Consider the following 22,003-nt stretch of genomic DNA (forward strand, 5'->3'; position numbering starts at 1 on the left):
AGGCAAACTCAATAGAAATGGTCTTATCGTAAAATCATTGCCTTTGATAATTTGTGTTTAGTTATGGTTCGATCCATTGTTATTTTCAATCATGATCTCACTTGTAAACCCCATTAAAATTTAAACTTATATCTTTTTTTTTTTAATAATTTTTTTTTTACTTACAAGAAAAAGCTCAAGACAAAACAAATTGTCATGTACATCACAAAAATAGGCACCCTACTAGACCGACACGAAATTTGTATCTCTTTTCTACCTTTAGATTTATAATCACTTATCTAATATGATGCTATTACTAAAATACTCAGTTTTTCATTTTGTTAATATTTGTGTACGTCGTTCTCTTAAAAACAATATCTCCTAGAATTTTATTAGGAATAGAAATAATTGAAGATGTTAGAAATAATTGAAGGGTTTTAGATGTTTAGTGAAAATTTGAATTGAAAATTAAAATAGATTATTAATTTGATTCAGAATTAAAAAGTGTAGTTTTCTTTTGAGTAATTTTCAAGCTAATATTTCATGCTAAAATTTGCAAACAATTATCTTTTTAGTAAATTTTCCCTTACCAAAGGTTACAAATAAGTTCTTTCGATTTGGATTGGTTTCATGAGATGTAATATGATTTGGTTTAGTTTTATTCAATTCTAAAAATAATATTTTGGATTTGGATTAAAAAATAAAACAATTTTAGTTTTCTTTTTGTGTTAAAACTAAAAAATCTTACTTATGTCACCTGTTAGGTGTTACTTGTTATTTGTTACTATTATATGAGTAGGATATACTTGTAGGATTTTTGATGTAACTAATGGAATTTTAAGAAACTTTTTTTTAACATCTAATCCAAGATCACATGCACATTATAATATGAATTATCAAAAGTAGAATATCATGCCCTTAAAGCGTGAATTTTACGTTGTATAATCGAGTATGTATTTCAACAAATATAGATAATAGAATGTCAATCATTGTTCCTCTATAGTTAGTCCACAAACACCAATCAGATTATCTAAAAATCTAGTTTTTCAATAACTACCTAAAATACTAAAAAGCTACGTAAAACTTTAAATACTACTCGTTAAATTGGATATAAGAATCTCTATAATAATTTTTAACATTGAAGTATAATAAAAGATAAATTAATGAGAATCGAAAAGTGGTAGTTTGCCAATCAACATTGAAGTATAGTGAATTTCAATATCTATGAAATTCGAAAAAAGTATGTTTGCAATTTGTTCCATATATATAGTTGCTGGATGTGCGTTTTTGACCACCTATTTGGTCTATTTTCATACTTATTTTGGTGGTTTTTAAAAGCATTTAGTCATATTATAAGATTAAATGAGTAAAAATTGAGTTCAAGGGATTTTATTTATCTTAGATTTAATTTCTTAATTATATGATGATTTTGGGGTAGAATTGTGCAAAAAACTACTACTATTATAGGTTTAAGGAAAAAAGTGTAAAATAAAATTAAATAGGGAGTTCGAAGATCTTTGGAAAAAAGGAGCTACAAAAGGAGTTTGGCAAAAAAGCTACGGAAAAGGACTAAAAACTTTTCATAATGTGAAGTCTTTAAGATGCAATTTGACGTGTGTTCACTATTTTAATCATAACTTTTGTTACCTAGATCGTATATGCAAGATTAACTGGGCAGGAAATTAGACTTCAAGAGATTTTCAACGGTATATTACATGCTCTAAGAAATCTTCAAGCTTTGCGGTCGAAATATCCAATCTAACGAAATTGAGGAAGAACGGGAGGAAACTAGCTCTAATAGGTTCAATGATGGTTATTTATGTCTTTATATGGAGGGTATTTTAGCCATTTTACTTTTACAGAAAAATAATAAATGGTACCTCTAATACATTTCTTAAAGCTTTGAGCTAACTACTCTTTTTGTCTCTTTGAGATAGCACCATTTAACTCAAATTGTGAGAGCTTTTTGAGTCAATTGGTGCTATTTCAAAGGGACATAGAAAGTATTTATTATCTTCAAACTAATTGAGTACAATTAAGTCACCTACATGTATTCTAAATAGAGTTGATGATTCGACATTTACCCGATCATATAATCAAATATGATTTGACCCTACTTTAAAAATATATTTACACTTATATCAAAACCAAAATGAACACAAAATTCGATTGTAAACCGACTCAAAATACATAATCCGAAATCAACCAAATGACCATAAAATAAACACTAGTTTATGGAACAACCAAAATTGAGAAGCAATGGAAAGGGTTTCAAAGCAAGTAATAAAGAGCAAAGTCTGATACATTTGATCAAAAGATAAAATGAGTTAAAGAAGCTTCTTCCTTTGGAAATAGGCTTTAAGATGGTAGATTTGCAGTAGTGCTACAGACATAACTAGAATTATTGAAACCATACTAAACACTGTCATCTTTGATTTTGTTGAATTATTCAATACTTGCATTTCTTCTTTTCTGTAAACACCAAAAACATTAATATTTTTCATGTAAAACTACAACCTAAGGTTAAAAATGAAGTACTTTTCTTTTTCTTTAAATTTGCACTATATTAAAAATAAAAGGGGAAAGGACGAAGGCACATGGCCTTGCCCTTTTATCGCTAATTTGGAAAAATTGGATCGGGCAATGGTAAAAATAGGCGAAACTAATTTTGTAGACGATAAAAGCAAAATAGACGCCAACGCTTCGCCTCATCCACTTGGATTGTATATAAGTTATATGATAAAAACTCAAAGGTTCAGAGACAATATATTCTTAAAAGCTCAACAATATTTTCACCTTTCGCGTAGGTAAAACATCTCTTCATGAATCGATTTTACAGTGTCAAATAATCGTCTTAGCTCCGTATCCAACAACTAACAACAATAGAAAAAGGTTAGCATCACAAACACTTACTCACTTGGATTGTATATTATACATGTTCTTAAATACAATCTTAAGGTAATTAATTACAGAAAATAAAAAAAAATTACTTTCCAAATATTAATTTATGGTTTGACAACTTTTAAATAAAGTTGGAAGTAAACTAAGGTGTTATTAAATTCACCTAAAAAAATAAGTGATAATAAAAATAAGTTTAATCGGTAAAAATTAATCACAATTATGTTGCAATAAGCAAAATTCAATTGCAATTGGTAAAAATCAATTTTAATTAGTACAACTCACTAATAATTTATAACTAAAATTAATTACAATCAACAAAAATCAATTTCAATCAGTAACAAAAGTATCAATCGATAAAAATCAATTACAATCAATAAAATTCATCTTTAATCAGTAAATAACATAAAAAAAAAGTTTTAGCTGAAAAGAGCCTAATTTTTTCTAGTCTACTCTCTTATTCCTATCATAATCATTTCTCCTTATTCTTTTGATGATAATTTTCAATTAAACCAAGCAAAAAAAAGTCATTTATTGGAAGACAATTTTCAAATTAAAAAAACCTATTTTCACGAATAATGTATTCCATCAAATCAAACACACCGAACCAGAGGCTTATTGACATTTCATAAGTTCATATCTTGAATGGCTTCGTTTCATTATAGTTTCTAAATTTAATTTTTTTAAACCCAATTTAATGTTTTTTTTTGTTTCATTACATAACTAAAAATTATTGAAAGAAGAATTATTCGGACCCAACAATGGTAGAATTATGAATAGAAGTTGAGTGAAAAACAAAGGATAAACAAGGGACACAACAAACAAGCAATAATAATGTGTTTATAAGGTATCTATGGATACTTCCCCCTCAAATAAAGTATCTTATTATTAATATAATCTCAATTACACTAATGACTCAACTTACAATAATCAAGAACTCACTCTTAACCCATAAAGGTTTCACCTTTAATGTGAAACTCCACAAATGGCACTAATACAAAGAAAACACTCTAATGGCCAATGCCCTAGCTTCTCTAGTGTATTTGTCTCACCTCATGCTTCCAATGATGTTCTAAGACCCCTTTATATAGTCCCTCAACATATTAAAAGCTCTAGGATAAAGCCCTAAATGCCCAAGTAAAACAGCCCACGAAATAGAATATTCACATAATTCGGCCCTGTATCCCGCTCGACCGAGCCAGCCTGCTCAACCAGTCGAGCGGGTCTTCCACTACTTCTGATCTTGTTTAGCTGCTGCCTCACTCGAGCAAGTCCTCCCTTTGAGCCTTGCTTCATTCAAGGCATATTCCAATGCTCCTTTGGTGCTCCACACTCATGTTCTTCATTGCACCATCATCGTTACACATTGAAGGCTCTCTTGTGTTGCTCACAATACCATCACATTTGGTAGATTGAGCTCTTGCTCTAACAATTATAAATAGTTAATATAACGATGATTAGACGATTCAAATAAAATCCCACTAAACAATTGAGGAGTTATTTCAATCAAAAGTCTAAACTGATGGTTGAGATCTTAAAATATGTTATATTATAGGCAAAATTATAAGAAACTACCTAATCTATATGCCTTTTTTTAAAAAATTAACTTATGTAAATTTTTTTGCAAAAAATTACCTAATATAATACAAATGTTTGCAAATGACTACCTGTTAACGATTATTGTTTGTTGACTGTTACCTTTACCCTTTGACCAACATGTGAGTGTCACGTGACTAATTAAAACACTCCTTCAATGAGCTTCAATTTTTCAGAAACTTTGACTCCATGTCTCCCAATAAAGCCGGAATTGTAACTCTGCGGATACCCATTGAGGAAGCTGTTAACTCTACTAAGTCCACTACCACCACTACCTAAAGGGCTCTTGCTTGGTCCAGGTGATAACTCTTTCGAACAGGTTGAAAAGTTAGAAAAATTGAAATAAATGGCGAAAAATAATACTAGAATTGAAGTATTTTTGAATAATTGAGTAAATTTAGTGTTCTTAAACAAGTCAAAACATCTAATACTAGAATTCAATCACATATTGGTTATAATGTAAACAAAAACAAAGCAAAATTAGTAAGCATCATCTAAATGAAGAAAAACCCATGTAATATATGATGTCAACCATTAAAGTTTTATATAAGCAAGAGAATTATGGGTCAAAATAGAAACATCAGATCCTTAATGGTGAGTATCAGATCAATGATCAACCAAATATACAATATGCGATTTGATTAAAATGAACAAAACACCCATAAAAATACAATCTTTATACAAAAGTTAAAGCTTTTTATGATAACACAAAAGTAAAAGACCAGTATACCAGATTGTAATTAGAAAAAAGGCAAGATATGAATCAAAATGATAAGTTGATGAAGAATTCAAGAACAAGAGGAGGCATAAGTCACCTTCCATTTTTCTGAAAGAAAGTTTCTGAAAAATCGAAACTCATTGAAGAAGAAAGAGTGTTTTAATTAATCACGTGACACTCTGGCAGTCATTTGCAAATATTTGTATTATATTTGGTAGTTTTTTGAAAAAAAAGTTTACATAAGATAATTTTTTTAAAAAGGACATATAAATTAGGTAGTTTCTTATAATTTTGCCTGTATTATACTCCAACAAATATACTCATAAAATACGTTTGAAACATGAATAATACTAATAGTCGTATTGTAGCAATCATTTAATAACGGAGCAAGTACAATATATTACTTCCTCTGGTTTTTAAAAGTTGTTACACTTCTATTTTTCACGCTATCCAATACATGATTTCATATGATAAAAAATTCTAAAAAGTTAATATTATGAAAATATGCATTAAGACGAATCAAACAAGATCCCATTTGACTATGTTTTACATTATATATGGAGAAATATATACCAAATAAGATCAGTTAATAAACAATAGTTGCTACAGAAATCGAAGGAAGTATAAAACAAAAAAAGTCACACAAATTCTTGTATGAGACGATTTCACCCAATATATAAATAAAAAAGTCAAACTAATAGAAAGTATTAGTATATGAGCTTCTTATGTTGAGCTCGTCTCGCCGAGAGACGGTCTTTTACAAGAACAGCTCAAAAAGTCATCGATCCTACAAATTTGTTTGAGGATCCCTAACTACATAACGTGTGTTTCTTATGTAGGCATTTTTAAAGTATATAATATATTATGTGACCTCAACTATCAGTTTAAACTTTTGGTTGAGCTGGTTATTAGACATGGTATTAGAAGCTAGCATAACAAGAAGTCACGAGTTCTAATCTCAACCACCCCTTATTTAAAGTGGAATATTAAGCTCCAGGTATGAGGAGAACCTGTGTTGCATCCACACTTCTAGCCCTATAAGTTCTCGTGTGAGAGGGTGTTTTATATAACGGGACTTCAACCATCAGTTTAATCTTTTGATCGAGTTGATTCCTCGACAGACATCGACAAACAAGAAGACCAGAGCCTTATCAAAAAGAAATAAAGATGAGAACAAAGATGCACCCAAAAAGAAAATGAAAGGAAGAAACTAACATCAGTTTGTCCTTTACGAGCGACGTTATACCAATCCCTAGCATCCACCCCAGTTTTCCAATCAAAATCAATAGAGATTTTGGTTGGTGGGTTATGGTAAGGTGCCCAAAAACATGTCTTATAGTCTCCTGATTCTGTTGCTGTAAATGCAAATGTGCCTGATTCTACTACATCCCATGCTCATTTTTCCCTTTTGGCGATGTCACCTGTAAATTATTTTCTTCTTTTTATTTGCAACATACATAATTATACAATAACAACAATAATATTCCATCATCTTAATCGTTTCTGTTGGCATAATTTATCCCACATTGATAAGTGTGCACAGTCATCATTGAACAGTCGTCATTGAAGCCCTTTCTCCCATTGCCATATGGTTTTGGAATGATATCTCCTTGACTTATAAAGTGTGTGCACCTCGAGCTTCCCCGATAATATACTGATATATTCACAATAAGTCCAGCCTAGTTTAACATGGTATCCGAGCCGGTCGATCGATCGACAAATATAAATGGTAGGTTTGAAAAAAATGGTCTTCCTACCCTAATTGATTACTTCTATATGCGACATATTTGAGGGGTGTTGGGATGGTTTATGATGAATTAAATATGATCTACACCATTTTGTTAAATTTTAATCCATATGCTTTTTTCATTGTAGTATTATCCATAATCGAAAATTTTGACTTATAAATTCAATAATAAAAATAAAAATAACAAATGCATGCTATAAGTTACAATCATAGAATCGAAAGAGTATTAAATGATTAGGTGGGACATAAAAATAATTTCTTGTAGTCAAAAAGCAAAATTAATCTTTCTGCCGGGTTAAACTAAAAAGAAAAATCTTTTATCATTAAGTCAACTCATAATTTTCGACAATATTACTATAGTGCTTTTATTAATTATTAAGTAATATACTATTGAAACCAAATTCTAACAGTTAATCAGATGTTAATAACATGGTATTAATTAGTTTAAAACTAGATAATTTTGTAAAATAAAAAAAAAAAAAACATAAACAAAAATTTCTACATCTTTGATATGCTGGTGAGTGCTGAGGCCTGAGAACCACTACTCCAACGGGATCAGTTTGCTGGCTAGTGTTTATGATGTTGCGTAAACGTAAAAACGCAAATTAACATTTTGGTTTTTACCCAAACGCCAATTTTGTGTTGTATTGAATGCAATACGAGCTCCAACTGCCTGAGCATCCGCTGCACAAGTTGTTAGCGCGTAAATGAAGCTGCAAATGATGCAAGTTTCATACAATCATGGAGGAGTACTAGGATGAATGACCGTCTTGGTCAATGGTGTCTTCATTTTCCAAGGGCACCTGTGCATGGTTACAGTTTGCCGGAGAGTTCTCAGCCGTCACAGCACCATTACCTTCATCGTCTTGGTCTCTAAACGTAACAGCAAGCGATAGAGGATTATACGTTGAACTTGTCCGAAGCCCTTGTATGGTTCTGATAGCAGATAGAGTGCTCCGGTATATATCATGGGTCGTGTCCTCTAATGATGATGCATCCGGGGGAATATTGGTTCGATTTTGATCCCTATGAGCAGATGTAGATTCCGTGACTTCCTCCTCCAATGGGAAGAGAAGCTCGAGATTAGCCTCACATTCCCGGACTAATCTTGTAAGAGGTTCTGTCGTAAAAAAGGGCTGATGCGCTGCAAGTTGTGTGAAAGGAAGTCGCAATAATCCTCCGGTTCTCTTGTCGTACTTCTTCAGTATCTTAACTAGTCCTGTCAATTCAAAAAAATCAAAACAAATTCTTATGAGAGATGCTCTCTTTAATGGACTGGGCCTGAGAGACAGTCTCTCAGGAGATTGGCTGAAAAACCAAAGGACGCAACTAAGGGTGTTCTATAGGCCTGGCCCCCATTTTGAGCCCTTATTCAGCACGTTTTTTGAAGGACTTTGTAAAGGTCGGGCTCAAATTGAGCTCTACTATAATTAAAATGAAACGGGCTTTACAGGACTCAATAAAGGTCGGAAATGGACATTTATAAATAGTATAATTAATGGATAATTTAAATATTATAAATGACAATGTCAATAGGGATTATTAATATTTTTTCAATTTAATTATTATAAATGCTAATTTAATTGTTATGAATTGATAAATGGGGATTAAAAATTTTTTTTTGGTAATAAAAATGGGCTGGATTGGGGCAGGCCAGGCTTTCAGAGCCCGACCTCTGTTAAGGCACTGAATTAGTTTGCAAAATATCAACAGCATAAGAGAGACACGAAACGACAGTACCTGTACAACTTAGGAGCTGTAATTTCAGGAAGCAGCGGTTCCCTATGATCAGCGGCAGTGCCTTATGAATGAAATATTAAGGAACTTTGAGGTAAACAAGAGATATAGCCAATGTACCTGCAAAGTTGAGGGAACTATAGTTTTTGAGAAGCACCATTTCCCCGTGTATGGTGACGAATTCTTTGCGGATTTCCATCATCTCTTCGCTAAATTCGGTTTCAGATGCTGTAACTCCTTCCGTTCTGTTCTCCCTTACCCTTACAATTCTTTCTTTTAGTTCCTGCAGTTAAAATAAGCAACAATTGTATATTACAAATATCGTCTGCATCACCAAATGGCGCGTGAACATAAAGGTTTTTGAGTTTGTCACGACTAAATTATCGATGACTAGAGGTGTTTAATGGGTCGGACCCCCATTTTAAGCTCATATTCGGCCTGTTTTTAGGAGGGCTTCGTAAAGGCCAGCCGAAAATAGGTCGGAATAAAAACGGGCTCTACTGTAATTAAAATTAAACGGGCTATAAAAGGGCATAAGGGTCAGAAATGGGCCTTGTAAATAGCATAATTAATGGATAATTTAAATATTATAAATAACAATGTCAGTGGGGATTATTAGTATTTTTTCAATTTAATTATTATAAATGATAATTTTTGTTTGTTATAAATTGATAAATTGGGATTAAAAATAATTTTAGTAATAAAAATGAGCTGGATTGGGCCGAGATATGCTATGAAAGCCTGGCCCATGTAAAGACCATATTAAGTTTTAAGGACCTTTATCCAACCCGGCCTGACCCTTATCCGGGCCATCAAACACCCATATTGATTATCGATGACTGAGACAACCACAAAACCATCTACACCGAGCGCAAAATCTGTTTCATGACCAATACGAGGATTGCAACCGAAACAATTGGAATCTTGGTTTCACCTAAATTTGACTTGTGTAAACTAAACTTGACTTAACATAACTGATTGGCCCTCATAGTCATGATTCAAATTCGCAACTTTATTAATCATTCTTCTTACAATTTATTGAAACTCGTTGTAATTGTAAATACCTTTTCCCCTTCACAAGTCAAACCGACAAAATGGAGTAACTTGTTTCCTAGAATTTGAGCTAAGGGCATATAAGAAGAGCTAAAGGAAAAAGGATGATTCGGAATTTACCAATGTCGGATACTGGTATGTGTTCAAGAACCGGATACGTCTAAATATTCAATTTTACAACTAAAATGAAGCGTAAGTCTCATACCAATATCCGAGCATTAAGGATCGGATACGTGAAGAGAAATAAAAAGTTCGAGTAACATAGTGAACAGTACTAGTGACATCAGCTGCATGAGTGCATTTACAAAATCTGAACATTTACCTCACTTTTTAAGAGAAATTTAATCTAGTATTGGCGTTGCCGTTTACCTTCCCCTTTGCATATTATCTGTGACACTTCATCACTGTTATTGTCCTGGATTATGATAAGATTAATTGACTTCAACCTAAAAGAAGGTAAAAAACCTAAATGGGCCCCTTACTGATAAATAATTTGTTACTCTTCTTTAAGGAAAAGGTATCCCCATACAACTGAGTGTATGAACTTTAAATTTAGTCTTGTAAGTAAATTTAAAGAGATGGAGCGATACTACTTAAAAGACTCAAGTACATGGGTTAATCATGTCTACATTATTGTCACATATGATCTCAAATTAAAATTTTTTTAAAAAAAAAAGCGAATTAACATATAAGTTTGATGGCTAATCCTCGTCGGATTTGTGTGCAATAGGATGTTGGGATGGTGAACAACACCTTGCGTTGCCGTCATTATTGAGAAGCTTAGAATCCACTTCATATAGTTAAGCCGTGACAATTCGTCACCTAATCACCCCGTGGACCCACTGGATACACCCGCAGCACACTTATAGGCTTCAGCCACAAACCCACGATCCTACGAATAATAAGTGTAGACTTGCATACATACTTGATAAGGTTCACTGATTCCAAAAAATAATATGGTATTAAGAGGATTCCCAAATCATAATCTAATGCTAATCATATTCATAGCCACTAACAATCAAGCTTCATAAACATTCAACTAAGACTAAGTTCATTGGAATTCTAATGTCAAAAGTACATTATTTTCAAATCCAAACAAAAAATATACTACTATAATATAAAGATTCCTAGACAAATACAATAACCCATGAAACAGAATTTCAAAAAAATAGAGATAGAAAAAAGGGTAAAGAACCTGAAATCGGATGATGAAATCTTCTTCTTTCTCAACATAAAAATCATTCAACTTATCAAGTTCATTATTAAGAAGCCTTACAAACCAATCTTGAAACTCATCCAATGACATGAATCTCTCACTGGGCCCACTCTGATTTCCAATCCCACTGCCACTGGGCTCACATCCAGAAGAATCCCCATTAATCTGTTGATTTAGATCCTGGGTTGGGTGTTGAATTTGAGTGTTAAAATGAAGAACAGAAATTGGGTTGTTGGGGAAACGTTTAAGAAGCTTTTTCAAGGGTTTGTAGCACAAGAATTTGTCTCTCCATTCTGGTAAGGAATCCTCTAAATAAATCCGAAATTCCTTACCAAATTTCATGGCCTTACAGGAATCAGTTTCAGTGGAGCTTCTTGGGTTGAGCAAGATTTATTCTTTACTGTTTTTTAAGATCTTTTTTCTGGCTGAGAAGGAAAGGAGGGGGCACAACTCACAACTTACAATCGAGAGAGAATATAGAATCAGATATTAAGAATAAACAATGATATGCATCGCATGAGATTATGAGATGTAGGGTGAGATCAGCCTATGATTTATGTATGCGTTGGAATCCTTGAATTTTTTTAAGCTTTTTCAATAATAATAATTTTATGTATTGAGTGATGATGAATAATCTAATTTTAGAGTATTTATCTAGAGTAAATTTGGATAACTAAATGACTTACTATAGTAGATAATTTATCAAAAAAATAATTTGAAAATTAATGTAAAATTATAGAAAAATTTTGAAAATTTACATAAAAAATTCTGAAGAATAAAAAAATCAGAAAAAAATTAAGACATTTTTTATATTTTTTTGACATTTTATTTTAAATTATCTTTTTTTAACAGAATTAAAACTTATTATAACAAGTCATCCAATCATTGGGTTTACTCTTAGCAAATTCCGCTTAAATTGAGATTATTCATTGTTAATCAATAGGTTATATTATCATAGGAAAATCATGAAAAAGGTTGAATTATTATAGGTAATTTTCCTTTTTTTTATTTATTGAGTTGTTAATTTTTTTAATGAAATTATAAAAAAGCTTTTTGCCTCTAATATGTATAAATCCCTTGTAAAGATATGAGAAATTAGCCTTCTGTTTGCTAGGAAATTTGAGGGGTTTTTTCTTTAACATATTTTTTTAAAATAATCAAATGATTAAATTTGTAGGTGTTTTTTATAATAAATAAATTAATTTATAAAAAAAACTATTGTATGTCAGATATATAATTAATATATCAATTAAACATAAAATAAAAAGTAACATGTAATTGATTTTAATTTTATAAGAAAAAAAGTTTAAAATTTTGAGTAGGAAACCTATGAATATTTAACAAAAAGAAAAAACAAAAATATTGATAAAAGTATTATTTGCTACAAAAACATAGCACAGGCCACCTGCGTGAAATTTATTACTAAATATTAAGTAGTAATCAATTCTCTTAAAGAGTAAGTTTTTGAGATTGAACCATAAAAATCTTATAACATTGAACCATAAAGAAAATCTTAATATAATATAATCTGCGAATAATGGTGTTATGAAAGTCAGAGTAAGTCTTTGTTGAATCATTTGATACATAAAATATTTAATGGTTAGTATTCAAATATTGTTCATTCATTCACATGATAATATTTTCGTCAATGTACTAAACTTGTTTGTTTATTTTAAAACTTAAAAATAAATCAAGAATTTATTTGTTGAATTGTGTGTTTTGAGACTTAGTTTTTTTTGTTATTTGAATTGACATGATAATATGTAGATAGTAGCAATGTTGTCAGTTCATAGTATTATATATCATATATCTTTAACATAGAACCAAGTAAAGATTGCTTAAACAATTGGGCGTTTGATAAAAGAGTTAGTTGCATAACTTTAACTTATTATATGAATTAACTTTATTAGGTGGGGCAAACAAGTTGAAATCTGAAATGAAGATGTAGTCATTAGAAATGTTGTCGTCTTGTCGGTTAATAGCATTGTCACATTGCATATAATATGTAAACCTAGAATTTTGATGAAAATAATTGAGAAACTCTAAATTGAGAAGAAAATAATGATTTATTCAGGTGCGTTTGGATGAAAGGAAATGAAGGAAAATAAAGGGTAGGAATTTGAAGAGATGAAAAATTCATTATTCTATAATAAAATAAGAGGAAAAAGATTCGGAGAGATGAGATTTGAAGGAATTAGATTGATAACTAAAGCATATATTTTTAAAGTTGAAAAGATTTGAAGAGAAAACTTACATCTCTTTTTCTTTTCTTTTTTTTTCTTCCTTCCTAAACAAACAAGAATTAATTCTCTTTTACCTCTCTTCCCTATCTTTTTCTTCCCGTTCTTTCCTTTCCTTTTTTTTTTGCTAAAATTATTATTCAAATATAGCATTGAAAAAAGAAAAATTTAAGATGAAGAAAGAAGGAGATCAACATGGAGATTATAAAATGTGTGAAATGGGAAACTGTGGTGGGTTTACAAGTGTATACTAAACTATCTAATGTAGATGTAGATTGTATAAATAATTAGGCTGAAAATCTTTTCATTCGAATTAGATTGAATGCTTAGATTAAATTAATGTTAATTTTATTAAGGGTGAATATAGATTTAGTTGTAAATTTTTTTATGCCTTTATATGTCTTTCTTTTTATGCAAATAAAGCTTTCATCTATCAGCTATTAACTACACTATTAAATAATCAGTTAATAAATTTAGTTGATCAAATCAGTTTTTCCAATGAGTATGTCTTGCTAAAGTTGTAGGGGATGGATTCTCAACACAAGTAGTTAACAACCTACATTTTTTTGCAGGTTTTTTTAACCTTTTGATAACGTTTGTTTTGTGGAAAATAGTACCACAAATTAATGTATAATCAATCTATAATCTATATGTTACCTCGATTAAGCATCGGCAAATAAACATTTTAATTGCATACTTGGCCAAGTGGTTTCGATGGTAGAAACCTCTTGAGACCTTAATTTTACCAATTAGCCTTTATTTTTTAAAATTTTTTATTAATCATATCATTTATTTTTTCGTAGATTTGCCACTTCTTATATAATATAATTATATGAAGGTGTTTTATTCTGCAATCATCTTTATTAATTTGATATTTAATTATATTGTTTGTGGAAAATAAAAATTTATTTTGGATTCAGATTCAACACTAAACCTATTAGACTCTATAAATTCAAGTTATAGTCCTAATTTTTCACCTTATATATCCAATTTCAAAGTAGGTCCAACTAAAACATAAAATCGAGATCTAGATCTAGCTAGACCGTACCCTTATCTGACTCATGCTCATCACTAATCCTCTCTTTCAATTTGCTATACTATGGCAAATGAATTATCTTTAAAATGCAATGATTTGTCGAGAAAATAAGATAAATTTAAATTGAACAAAAGATATTAAAAAAAATATTTGAATGAAAATAAAAAAATTAATGTGAACTACATCCAAATGAAAATATAACATTTGTTAAAGACAAGCAAAAATAAGAAATATACCAAATTGAGAATTAAATCTAATCTTAATTAGCAAATAAATACTCGCTTCATTCTTTTTTATTTGTCTACTTTACTTTTCACGTATTTTAAAGCAAATTTTAAGCTTTGATATATCTAGTATAAAAATTGTAAAAATTATATATTAAAAAAACTTTGCATCCAAATGAATCTAACTAAATTCCACATGAACATATTTTATCTTCAATATAAACTTTAAAAATTAAATTAAAATTTTTCTTTTCCAAAACAGAAAACAAGAGAAACGAAAGAAGTATTATTTTTCCAAATAAAGTCCTAAACTCAATTTTCTGTTTCATCAACCTACCCTATAATTCGAAAAAAAATGATTATCATGGAGACAGTACTTTAGAAGATCTTCAAATTAGTGGGTATATCTTTTAGGTCCTTACGTGTTCATAGGCTTTGATCACAAGTGCGGTTTGGAGATTTTGGACCAATTTTAAAATGACATTTGGTTTCTACTTGGTGGCTCTTCGAATGCATGTGGGAGTCCATGTGACTCTTCAGTCAACCCAAAACCGATGAGAATCACATCGAAACTTTCGACAATCTTGACATAAAAAAACCATCACTTCAAAAACTCTTAAAGAGGTCAAAACAAATGGACACAACTTGTCATGTTTTGCGTAGAAAATTGCTGTCTCATTAATCATTATCACCATGGCATCTGAAGTTAGCTAAAAGCAAAGCATGGACAAATCAAGTATGTAGTCATTAAGGTCATTAAGGTCAGTTCGTTAGTATATTGTCTTCCGCATGAGTGACCAGAATTCAAAACCCATGAAGAGGGTTTTACATTAAAAAAAATTATGATATCACTTCTTTTTTTTCCTGGATCCACCAGCCTAGTAGCATGAAAGAAACCTCTAAAGTCCTATAAAACATGGACGACAAGCCATTGTTTTAGCTCGAGCCTCAAGCTAGTAATAATTGCGTTGCAACATCATTCAATTAAAACCCAGAAACTTGTACTACCTCGTTACGGAGAATGATGTATTGAAGCTGAGGGCTATGAGGTTATACAGGGTTCTTAATGTACGTCTATTCTGGCATAAATATGCATCACAACCAGAAATGAATCAAACAGCACCAGTAAGCGCAAAAGAAAGGAAACCCTTTATTGAACTAAAACGGGATGCAATGATACATCAACATAATCGAGGATCTAACTGGTGATCCACTCTGATATATAATTAGGGATGAAAAAGTAACCTAAAAACAAAGCGATGGAGAAAAAGATGATGATAGCGCGCCTTATATGGCCTCCAAGGCCTGAAGAATATCAGCCTTCAAATCCTTGAAATCCTCAACTCCAAAGCTGAATCGAATCAAGTTATCCTTGATTCCATACTTAAGCCTCTCAGATTGACTAAGATCCCTATTTTTAAATAAAAAAGCAAACATTTGATCATCAATATAGCAATCAGAATCCAAAGCAATTAAGACTAAGGGCAACAATCTAGAAGAGAAAACTAATTAACCTTATACAAAAATTCCTAAATCTGACTCTTTAGCATGCACAACTACACATTACTATAAATTTATAAAGCAGCAACAATGCAATACCTCTGTCCCTAGATAAATTCTTTTATTAAATTTTAGTCGATCTATATTCCGCAAATAAAGTCTCTTCTCAAAAAGGGTTAAGATATATAAGCCCTAGAGTTGATTTATAAGCAATTAAATTGTCCAAACTGATATTAAGTGTAAATTTATTACCAAAACAGACATCAATCGACATGATCCTTTTTTATAAATCCATTTTGAGCTCCTTATACATAGTCTAAAGCCTATATAACACTAAACTGAGAAATCACCACCCGGATAATGCGTACCCCTACACCAACTCCCTCTCCTCTCTAGCCCTTTTTTACATCCGTTTGACATGAAACCTTGCACTAATACTGTCTGTCCGTCTCTTAAAATCAGAATCAGTATTCAGTATGCATACTTTCACAATTGTCAACCACAAGTCTCCACCTCACTATTCAAGATTTTTATGTAAGCCCAAGCCCAAGAGAAATAATTTGAGGACAAGATGAACACGAGAGGAAAAATTATTACTAGGCCACCTCTGTCACAATATCTTGTAATAATGATCTTGTACTTTATTTAAAATCAGATTCACCAAATCATGACCTTAAAAAAACATTTAAATAGAGACATTAGCACCTTTTTTAAGTAGATAAATTAACAGTGAAACACTAGTACCCACTTACAAAACATAGCAACAAGGTGGTCCAACCAGTGGAGGGACCACCAAATCAAAAGTGTGAAACTGACTAATATTATGATATACCAAGTTGGTCATTTTTTAAGAGCACCACACATCAGGCTTTGTGTGATCTTTCTCTACCACTTGCAACCTTTTGAACAATTGGAATTCCCAGTAGTCACAGAAACATGATAACACACAAGTCACACAACTACTCCACTATCCTGGCCCGTTATATTTTCAAGAGCGTAAACCCAGGGAGAATTGTGGCTTACCAGTAAGACATGATTGCTGGTTGATCGACAATACTTTCACAGCCTCCAAATGATGGAGCAATGTAAGCGATCTTCAGCGCATCAACAAATTTGATGGTGGTATTCAGATCTCCATCAATCTGCGAGATAATAAATAGCACTTATTTCAGACCCTGGCTAAATTACTGACAGAGAGAAACTAGAGGAAGAAACATACCAGCTTGAAAGAAATGACACTCACCTCAAAACTAACCACTCCACCAAAGCCAGTCATTTGTTTCTTAGCCAGCTCATGCTCAGGATGACTTGGAAGACCAGGATAGTAAACGCACTTCACCTGCCAATAATTTATAGTTAACTCTGGACCTTTGGAAGAACTACAAAAAAGCGTATCATTGAAAAAGTATGGACGAATTCACAGATAAGCAGGTGAAAACAATACAATAAAGCTTAACCAATCAAGCAACTATTGATAATTATATTCCCCTGGATCATCTCTGAATGTTATAATGCCCACACATCTCACGTTGTCACAGGACTGCATTAGAATGTTAACGGTCTCCTATAATCCATCCTTCCAATGCCACATTACAAGGAGCCTTCACACCTGGCCTATGCTCTTAAAGATAAAATCACCAAGAGAAATATGTTTACTAGTATGCTTTTAAAGAAAAAATCACCAAGAGAAGTATGTTCATAATGCCATGGCATTTGACATCATTACACTTACTTTTATTGTGAGTCTAAACATCAACTTCTATTCAGAAACAAGAAAATACAATAGAAGTTCTGTGAATATTTCTTTATAAAGCAAGCCACTTAGATAGAATTTACCTTAGGATGTGCCTCTAAAATTTCGGCCATCCTCATAGCAGTTGTGTTCTGCTGCTGTACACGGAGATGCAAGGTCTTCATGCCACGAATCATTAGGTATGCAGCATTCTGAACACAAAATAGACTGAAACTATTCAACACTTTTATGTACAGAAAACAACCCACTTACGGATTTGTGTAGTGTTAACACAAACACACCAATTAATCCGTGCAGAAACCAAAACTTAAATAGAACACAGTGACATTGATTTAAAAATTATGAAAAGATGAATATAAAAGCTTAATGCGTTGTTAGGATAGAAGGACATGGAGGGAAAGGAAGAGAAGGGAAATGAGGAGGATGAATGATCCTCCATTTTAGATAACATGCGAGGGGAGGGAAACGAATTAGGAGGATATATCCTTCATAGCTTGTGCGAATTAAATCTCTCCTAGACTCCTGCAATTACTTTCTCTCCCTTCCTTCCCTTCCCCATCTCTTCCTACCCTTCCTTTTTCCTCTTTTTGTGTCCAAACACAATCTAAGTCTCCTTGAACAATAAAGATATTAACAGCTGAAACAGAAAGGCATGAAATTACACCTCAGGAGTTGGGTTACCTACCGGGTTAAGAGTCCCACCAAGAATGTGATGCATATTGCGTATCACAGAGATCAACTTTTGTGGACCACTGATGCAACCACCAAGCACCTGCAATGCAAATTATGTATCCATCAGAACCGGAACCATACTGGCACCAATTTAGTATAAAATCAAATGCATAAATATAGGCACACATACATCATTGTGTCCACCAATGAATTTTGTCATTGAATGCACAACAAGATCAGCTCCAAGTGCTAGGGCCTTCTGGTTCAGCGGACTAGCAAATGTTCCGTCAATGCAAACCAGAGCTCCTTTCTCATGGCAAAGTTCAGTCACCAACTTAATGTCTACACATCTAAGAAAAGGATTGGTTGGAGACTCAGTGAAGAAAAGAGTAACCTGCCAAACACAACCAATTGTCAACTATAAAATTTTCTAGAAAAAAATAAAAAGAAGGTACATTAGGAGGCACAAAAGACATCCTCTTACATTATTCTCATTCAGTGCAGACTTCAGCCCTTCAATATCAGCCGGGTCAATGACTGTAGCCTGCAATGTTGTTAGAAAAACACCATGAACATTGAGTACCACCCCAACCAAGAATGCACAAGTTAAATTTATACATCACTGAAATTAAGAGTAATCAACAGATAAAATACTCTTAATATTGGATGAGACATGGAATGACAATTAAGATCAGACATCATGTACATACATCATGATAAATGAAAATACACTAAAAGAGAAATAAACATTGATCAAAACTATATTGAGTTTAGATGTGATAAGCTTGAAGTCATAAAAATTATTAATAAAACTATACAAAGAAAAGTAAAAAGAGCATGCTAAATCTAAACCTATAGATAAATGTTTAAAGAAAACAGCGCATTAGAGAACTTGAAACCCTGATGGGAAAAGAAAATTCAGCATCAGACTACACTTCATTTCAGTTAAATTGATAATATGGGTTTCAGGGATAGTCATTAGGTTGAGCATTATTTCAACCTCTGATGTACTAGTATCTCCAAGTCATATGAACCTCCAAATTAAAAGATAAAGGATGATAAGCAAAAGACAACAAAAGATCAAGATTGATTCTGGAAAAAAAATTTGAAACATTCTTCCACGTGAAAGAAGAGCACTGTATACATATAAATGGGCAGGGGTATGTTCTACCTTAATCCCCATTTTAGGAAGGAAATTTTCAATGAACATTCGAGTCTTGCGGTAGCAGTCAGTAGTAGTGACAATATGACCACCGGCAGGAACCAGAGCCAACATCATGACAATACTTGCGCACATTCCTGATGCCAGTAACATTGTTGATTCTGCGCCTTCAAGTGCACTGTTACAGTCTTAACCAATCAGTTCATATGTTATAAACTAAAAGCAGACTATGCAGTGTATCCACCAATAAAGACAAACCTAATCTTTTCCTCTAAAACCTGCGAAGTGGGATTGCCGTACCGACCATACTCAAAGCTAGTTTGACGCCCCTCCTGTTACAATAATTCAATGATTTAGAAAGTTAGAAACTTTAACAATGTCACAAGAGGAAATGCCAATACAGAGAGGATATCTACAATCCAAATGACCAAAACCAAGGAACAATTTGCAGTAAAGAAGCCAAAGATGTATACCTTGAAATCAATAAGATCAGCAGTTTTCTTAAAAAAGTATGCAGAAGTATTCACTACAGGAGTAGTGATTGCATCAGTAACTATGCCACGACCTAATCTTTCACCTGTAAAACACAATGAATTTACCCTTTCAGCAAGCTACAAACAATCTCAAAAGGTAGGATTTTTAGTTGATCCATACATTACAATATCCAAATAAATTACATTATCTAAAGAACAATGAATTTATTTATTTCATCTACAACAAAAACACATGATCAAATTAAAGCAATCGCACTCATTAAATAAACTCCAAACTAGTAGTGAACCTAGGATACTAGAACCGAAGATCACCAATGCATGTGTGCTAAACCAAGTCATCTGACATTCTATGTTGTAGGTTATATAACTCAGAATTAATAATTTTTAATCAAGTGACCCAGGGCATGATAGGCCGAGCCTAGACTTCCCTGCTCTAAACAAATATATAACTCCCTTTTAGACATTACTACTAGATCTACGTCATCCACAAGGATTTGTAAGAAAATCCATTGTTTCAATATCAAAACAAGTTCCCCACATATTAAAACTTCATTTGAAAGCCAAAATCAAGCTAACTAATTTGATTGAATGCAAAACAATGACAAATTAAATTGCAGAAAGCGAAAGTTTACCAGCATGAATAGTAAGGCTCCCATCGGAGCTCAAAAAATCATAAGAAGAAAAATCTACAACACCAGAACTGTTAGTTTTTACATCATCATCAACCACCGGAGCATCGTCATTTAAATTGACGGGAGCATCAACAGCAGCGATTGCGGCAGCGTCGAAGGCAGTAGCCGCAGGAACGCCCCCGCAAGGGTTTGTTGAGTCAGCAGAGTTGTTCGCCCATGAAGCCGCCACCACTTGTGCAACACCAATGTTGCTACAATTCCGGCGAGCTTTTGTGCTTAATTGCCGAACAAAATTCGGAGGGAAACGCAAGATCAGAGAAGAAATCCTGCTAGAGCCAAAGAAAGAACTTGCTCCAGTGGCGGAAGAAAAAGTCCGACGATGATTACCGGAGCCGGAGGAAGGAATATATGGGTTGATAATGGAGGAAAACTTAGGGTCAGGACGGCATTCAAATGGAAGAAAAACCCTAGCGCAACAGGTGCTAGAAACCGCCATTGAAGGAGGTATTTTTGATGTTTGGTTGTGATTTGTAAATTGGGTTCCTCTGGTCTGGTTTGGTTGTCTCTCCGGAAATGACGGGGTTTCTCAGTTGTCAAATTCAAATATATATTGTAGTGTTGATGCATAAGGGCTTAGGCACTTTCCTTCAAGTTAACTTAACTATGGTTAATCTCAGTTAACTAAGCTTTTCGTTCTTGGTATTTGGATGGTTTACGTTGGCGGCTGCATACAAAAGAAAATTCACAAGTATACTATATATTGATAAATGATAATCACAAATCTGAGTGCACACCATCTAGTTTAGTTTGGTTTAAGTAAGTGGACATATGATTTGGTATATTCTAGTGTACGGTTTTTTTATTTTATATTTTTTGAATTAATTTGTATGTTATGCAAACATTTTATAGATACAATTACTAAATATAATAATTTATAATTAGTTGATTGCATCAACATCATTATGCATAAAGTATATTACTATAAAAAATAATTTCATCTCGAAATATCTAGTAACAACCTATTATTTTTATAAAAATTATGAATATCAATTATAATACGGTTTGCGGTCTGGTTTGGTTTGGATAAAAAATAAGGATCAAATCGAAAATCAAAATTTTAAAAAAAAATCAGACCTGACGGTTTAGACCGTAGACCAGACCAAATATTAACACTACAGTTTGGTCCAGTTTGATTTGGGGTTTAGACCAAATTTTATTTAGTCCTAATCACACAATTAATAGAGTGATTATAGATTTTTAAGATTATTATTAATTTAGATTCATGTATTTGTATTTTACATATTCTTTAAAATGGTGTTAATTTTAAAATCAGGTTAGAAGGTTGA

The 22,003-nt window shown here is 32.3% G+C and overlaps 3 protein-coding genes across 4 annotated transcripts; all 3 read right to left on the minus strand.

The window, feature by feature from the left end:
* Window positions 1-2,306: 2,306 nt before the first annotated feature.
* Window positions 2,307-6,976, minus strand: LOC130800990 (transmembrane emp24 domain-containing protein p24delta11-like). Its single transcript, XM_057664735.1, is given in 5 exon segments — window positions 2,307-2,451; window positions 2,776-2,852; window positions 6,407-6,582; window positions 6,585-6,612; window positions 6,962-6,976. Coding segments are annotated over 5 exon segments (441 nt in total).
* Window positions 6,977-7,241: 265 nt separating this feature from the next.
* LOC130801882 (SPX domain-containing protein 4-like) lies at window positions 7,242-11,508 on the minus strand. 2 transcript variants are annotated; one of them, XM_057665818.1, is made up of 4 exons: window positions 10,924-11,470; window positions 8,796-8,958; window positions 8,679-8,720; window positions 7,256-8,157 (listed from the first exon to the last, which is right to left on the minus strand). In XM_057665818.1, the coding sequence occupies exons 1-4, from the start codon at window positions 11,284-11,286 to the stop codon at window positions 7,691-7,693; spliced, it is 1,035 nt and encodes a 344-aa protein (XP_057521801.1). In that variant the 5' UTR covers window positions 11,287-11,470; the 3' UTR covers window positions 7,256-7,690. The 2 variants fall into 2 exon arrangements, with proteins under 2 accessions (XP_057521802.1, XP_057521801.1); XM_057665819.1 differs by lacking the exon at window positions 8,679-8,720 and having other exon boundaries at window positions 7,242-8,157; window positions 10,924-11,508.
* A 4,062-nt stretch (window positions 11,509-15,570) lies between these two features.
* LOC130801870 (cystathionine gamma-synthase 1, chloroplastic) lies at window positions 15,571-21,404 on the minus strand. The gene is made up of 11 exons (XM_057665799.1): window positions 20,658-21,404; window positions 20,005-20,108; window positions 19,790-19,863; window positions 19,541-19,709; window positions 18,854-18,913; window positions 18,560-18,763; window positions 18,383-18,469; window positions 17,781-17,888; window positions 17,188-17,283; window positions 16,968-17,086; window positions 15,571-15,855 (listed from the first exon to the last, which is right to left on the minus strand). The coding sequence occupies exons 1-11, from the start codon at window positions 21,151-21,153 to the stop codon at window positions 15,732-15,734; spliced, it is 1,641 nt and encodes a 546-aa protein (XP_057521782.1). The 5' UTR covers window positions 21,154-21,404; the 3' UTR covers window positions 15,571-15,731.
* Between the last annotated feature and the right edge of the window lie 599 nt (window positions 21,405-22,003).

The sequence above is a fragment of the Amaranthus tricolor genome, chromosome 15 (genome assembly GCF_026212465.1).
Source record: "Amaranthus tricolor cultivar Red isolate AtriRed21 chromosome 15, ASM2621246v1, whole genome shotgun sequence".
Lineage (NCBI taxonomy): Eukaryota > Viridiplantae > Streptophyta > Magnoliopsida > Caryophyllales > Amaranthaceae > Amaranthus > Amaranthus tricolor.

Bases quoted from the DNA above. Each gene is read 5' to 3' on its own strand.
- LOC130801870 (XM_057665799.1), bottom strand. From the start codon at position 21,153: ATGGCGGTTTCTAGCACCTGTTGCGCTAGGGTTTTTCTTCCATTTGAA. The intron at 17,284-17,780 runs GTAAATTCTATC...AATTATTGGCAG, and splicing joins TTTTAGAGGCACATCCTAAG to GTGAAGTGCGTTTACTATCC. The intron at 15,856-16,967 runs GTAAGCCACAAT...ATTTAAAAATAG, and splicing joins CCAGCAATCATGTCTTACTG to GGATCTTAGTCAATCTGAGA.
- LOC130801882 (XM_057665818.1), bottom strand. From the start codon at position 11,286: ATGAAATTTGGTAAGGAATTTCGGATTTATTTAGAGGATTCCTTACCA. The intron at 8,721-8,795 runs GTACATTGGCTA...CGCTGATCATAG, and splicing joins TAGTTCCCTCAACTTTGCAG to GGAACCGCTGCTTCCTGAAA. The intron at 8,158-8,678 runs GTACTGTCGTTT...TTGAATTGACAG, and splicing joins ACAGCTCCTAAGTTGTACAG to GACTAGTTAAGATACTGAAG.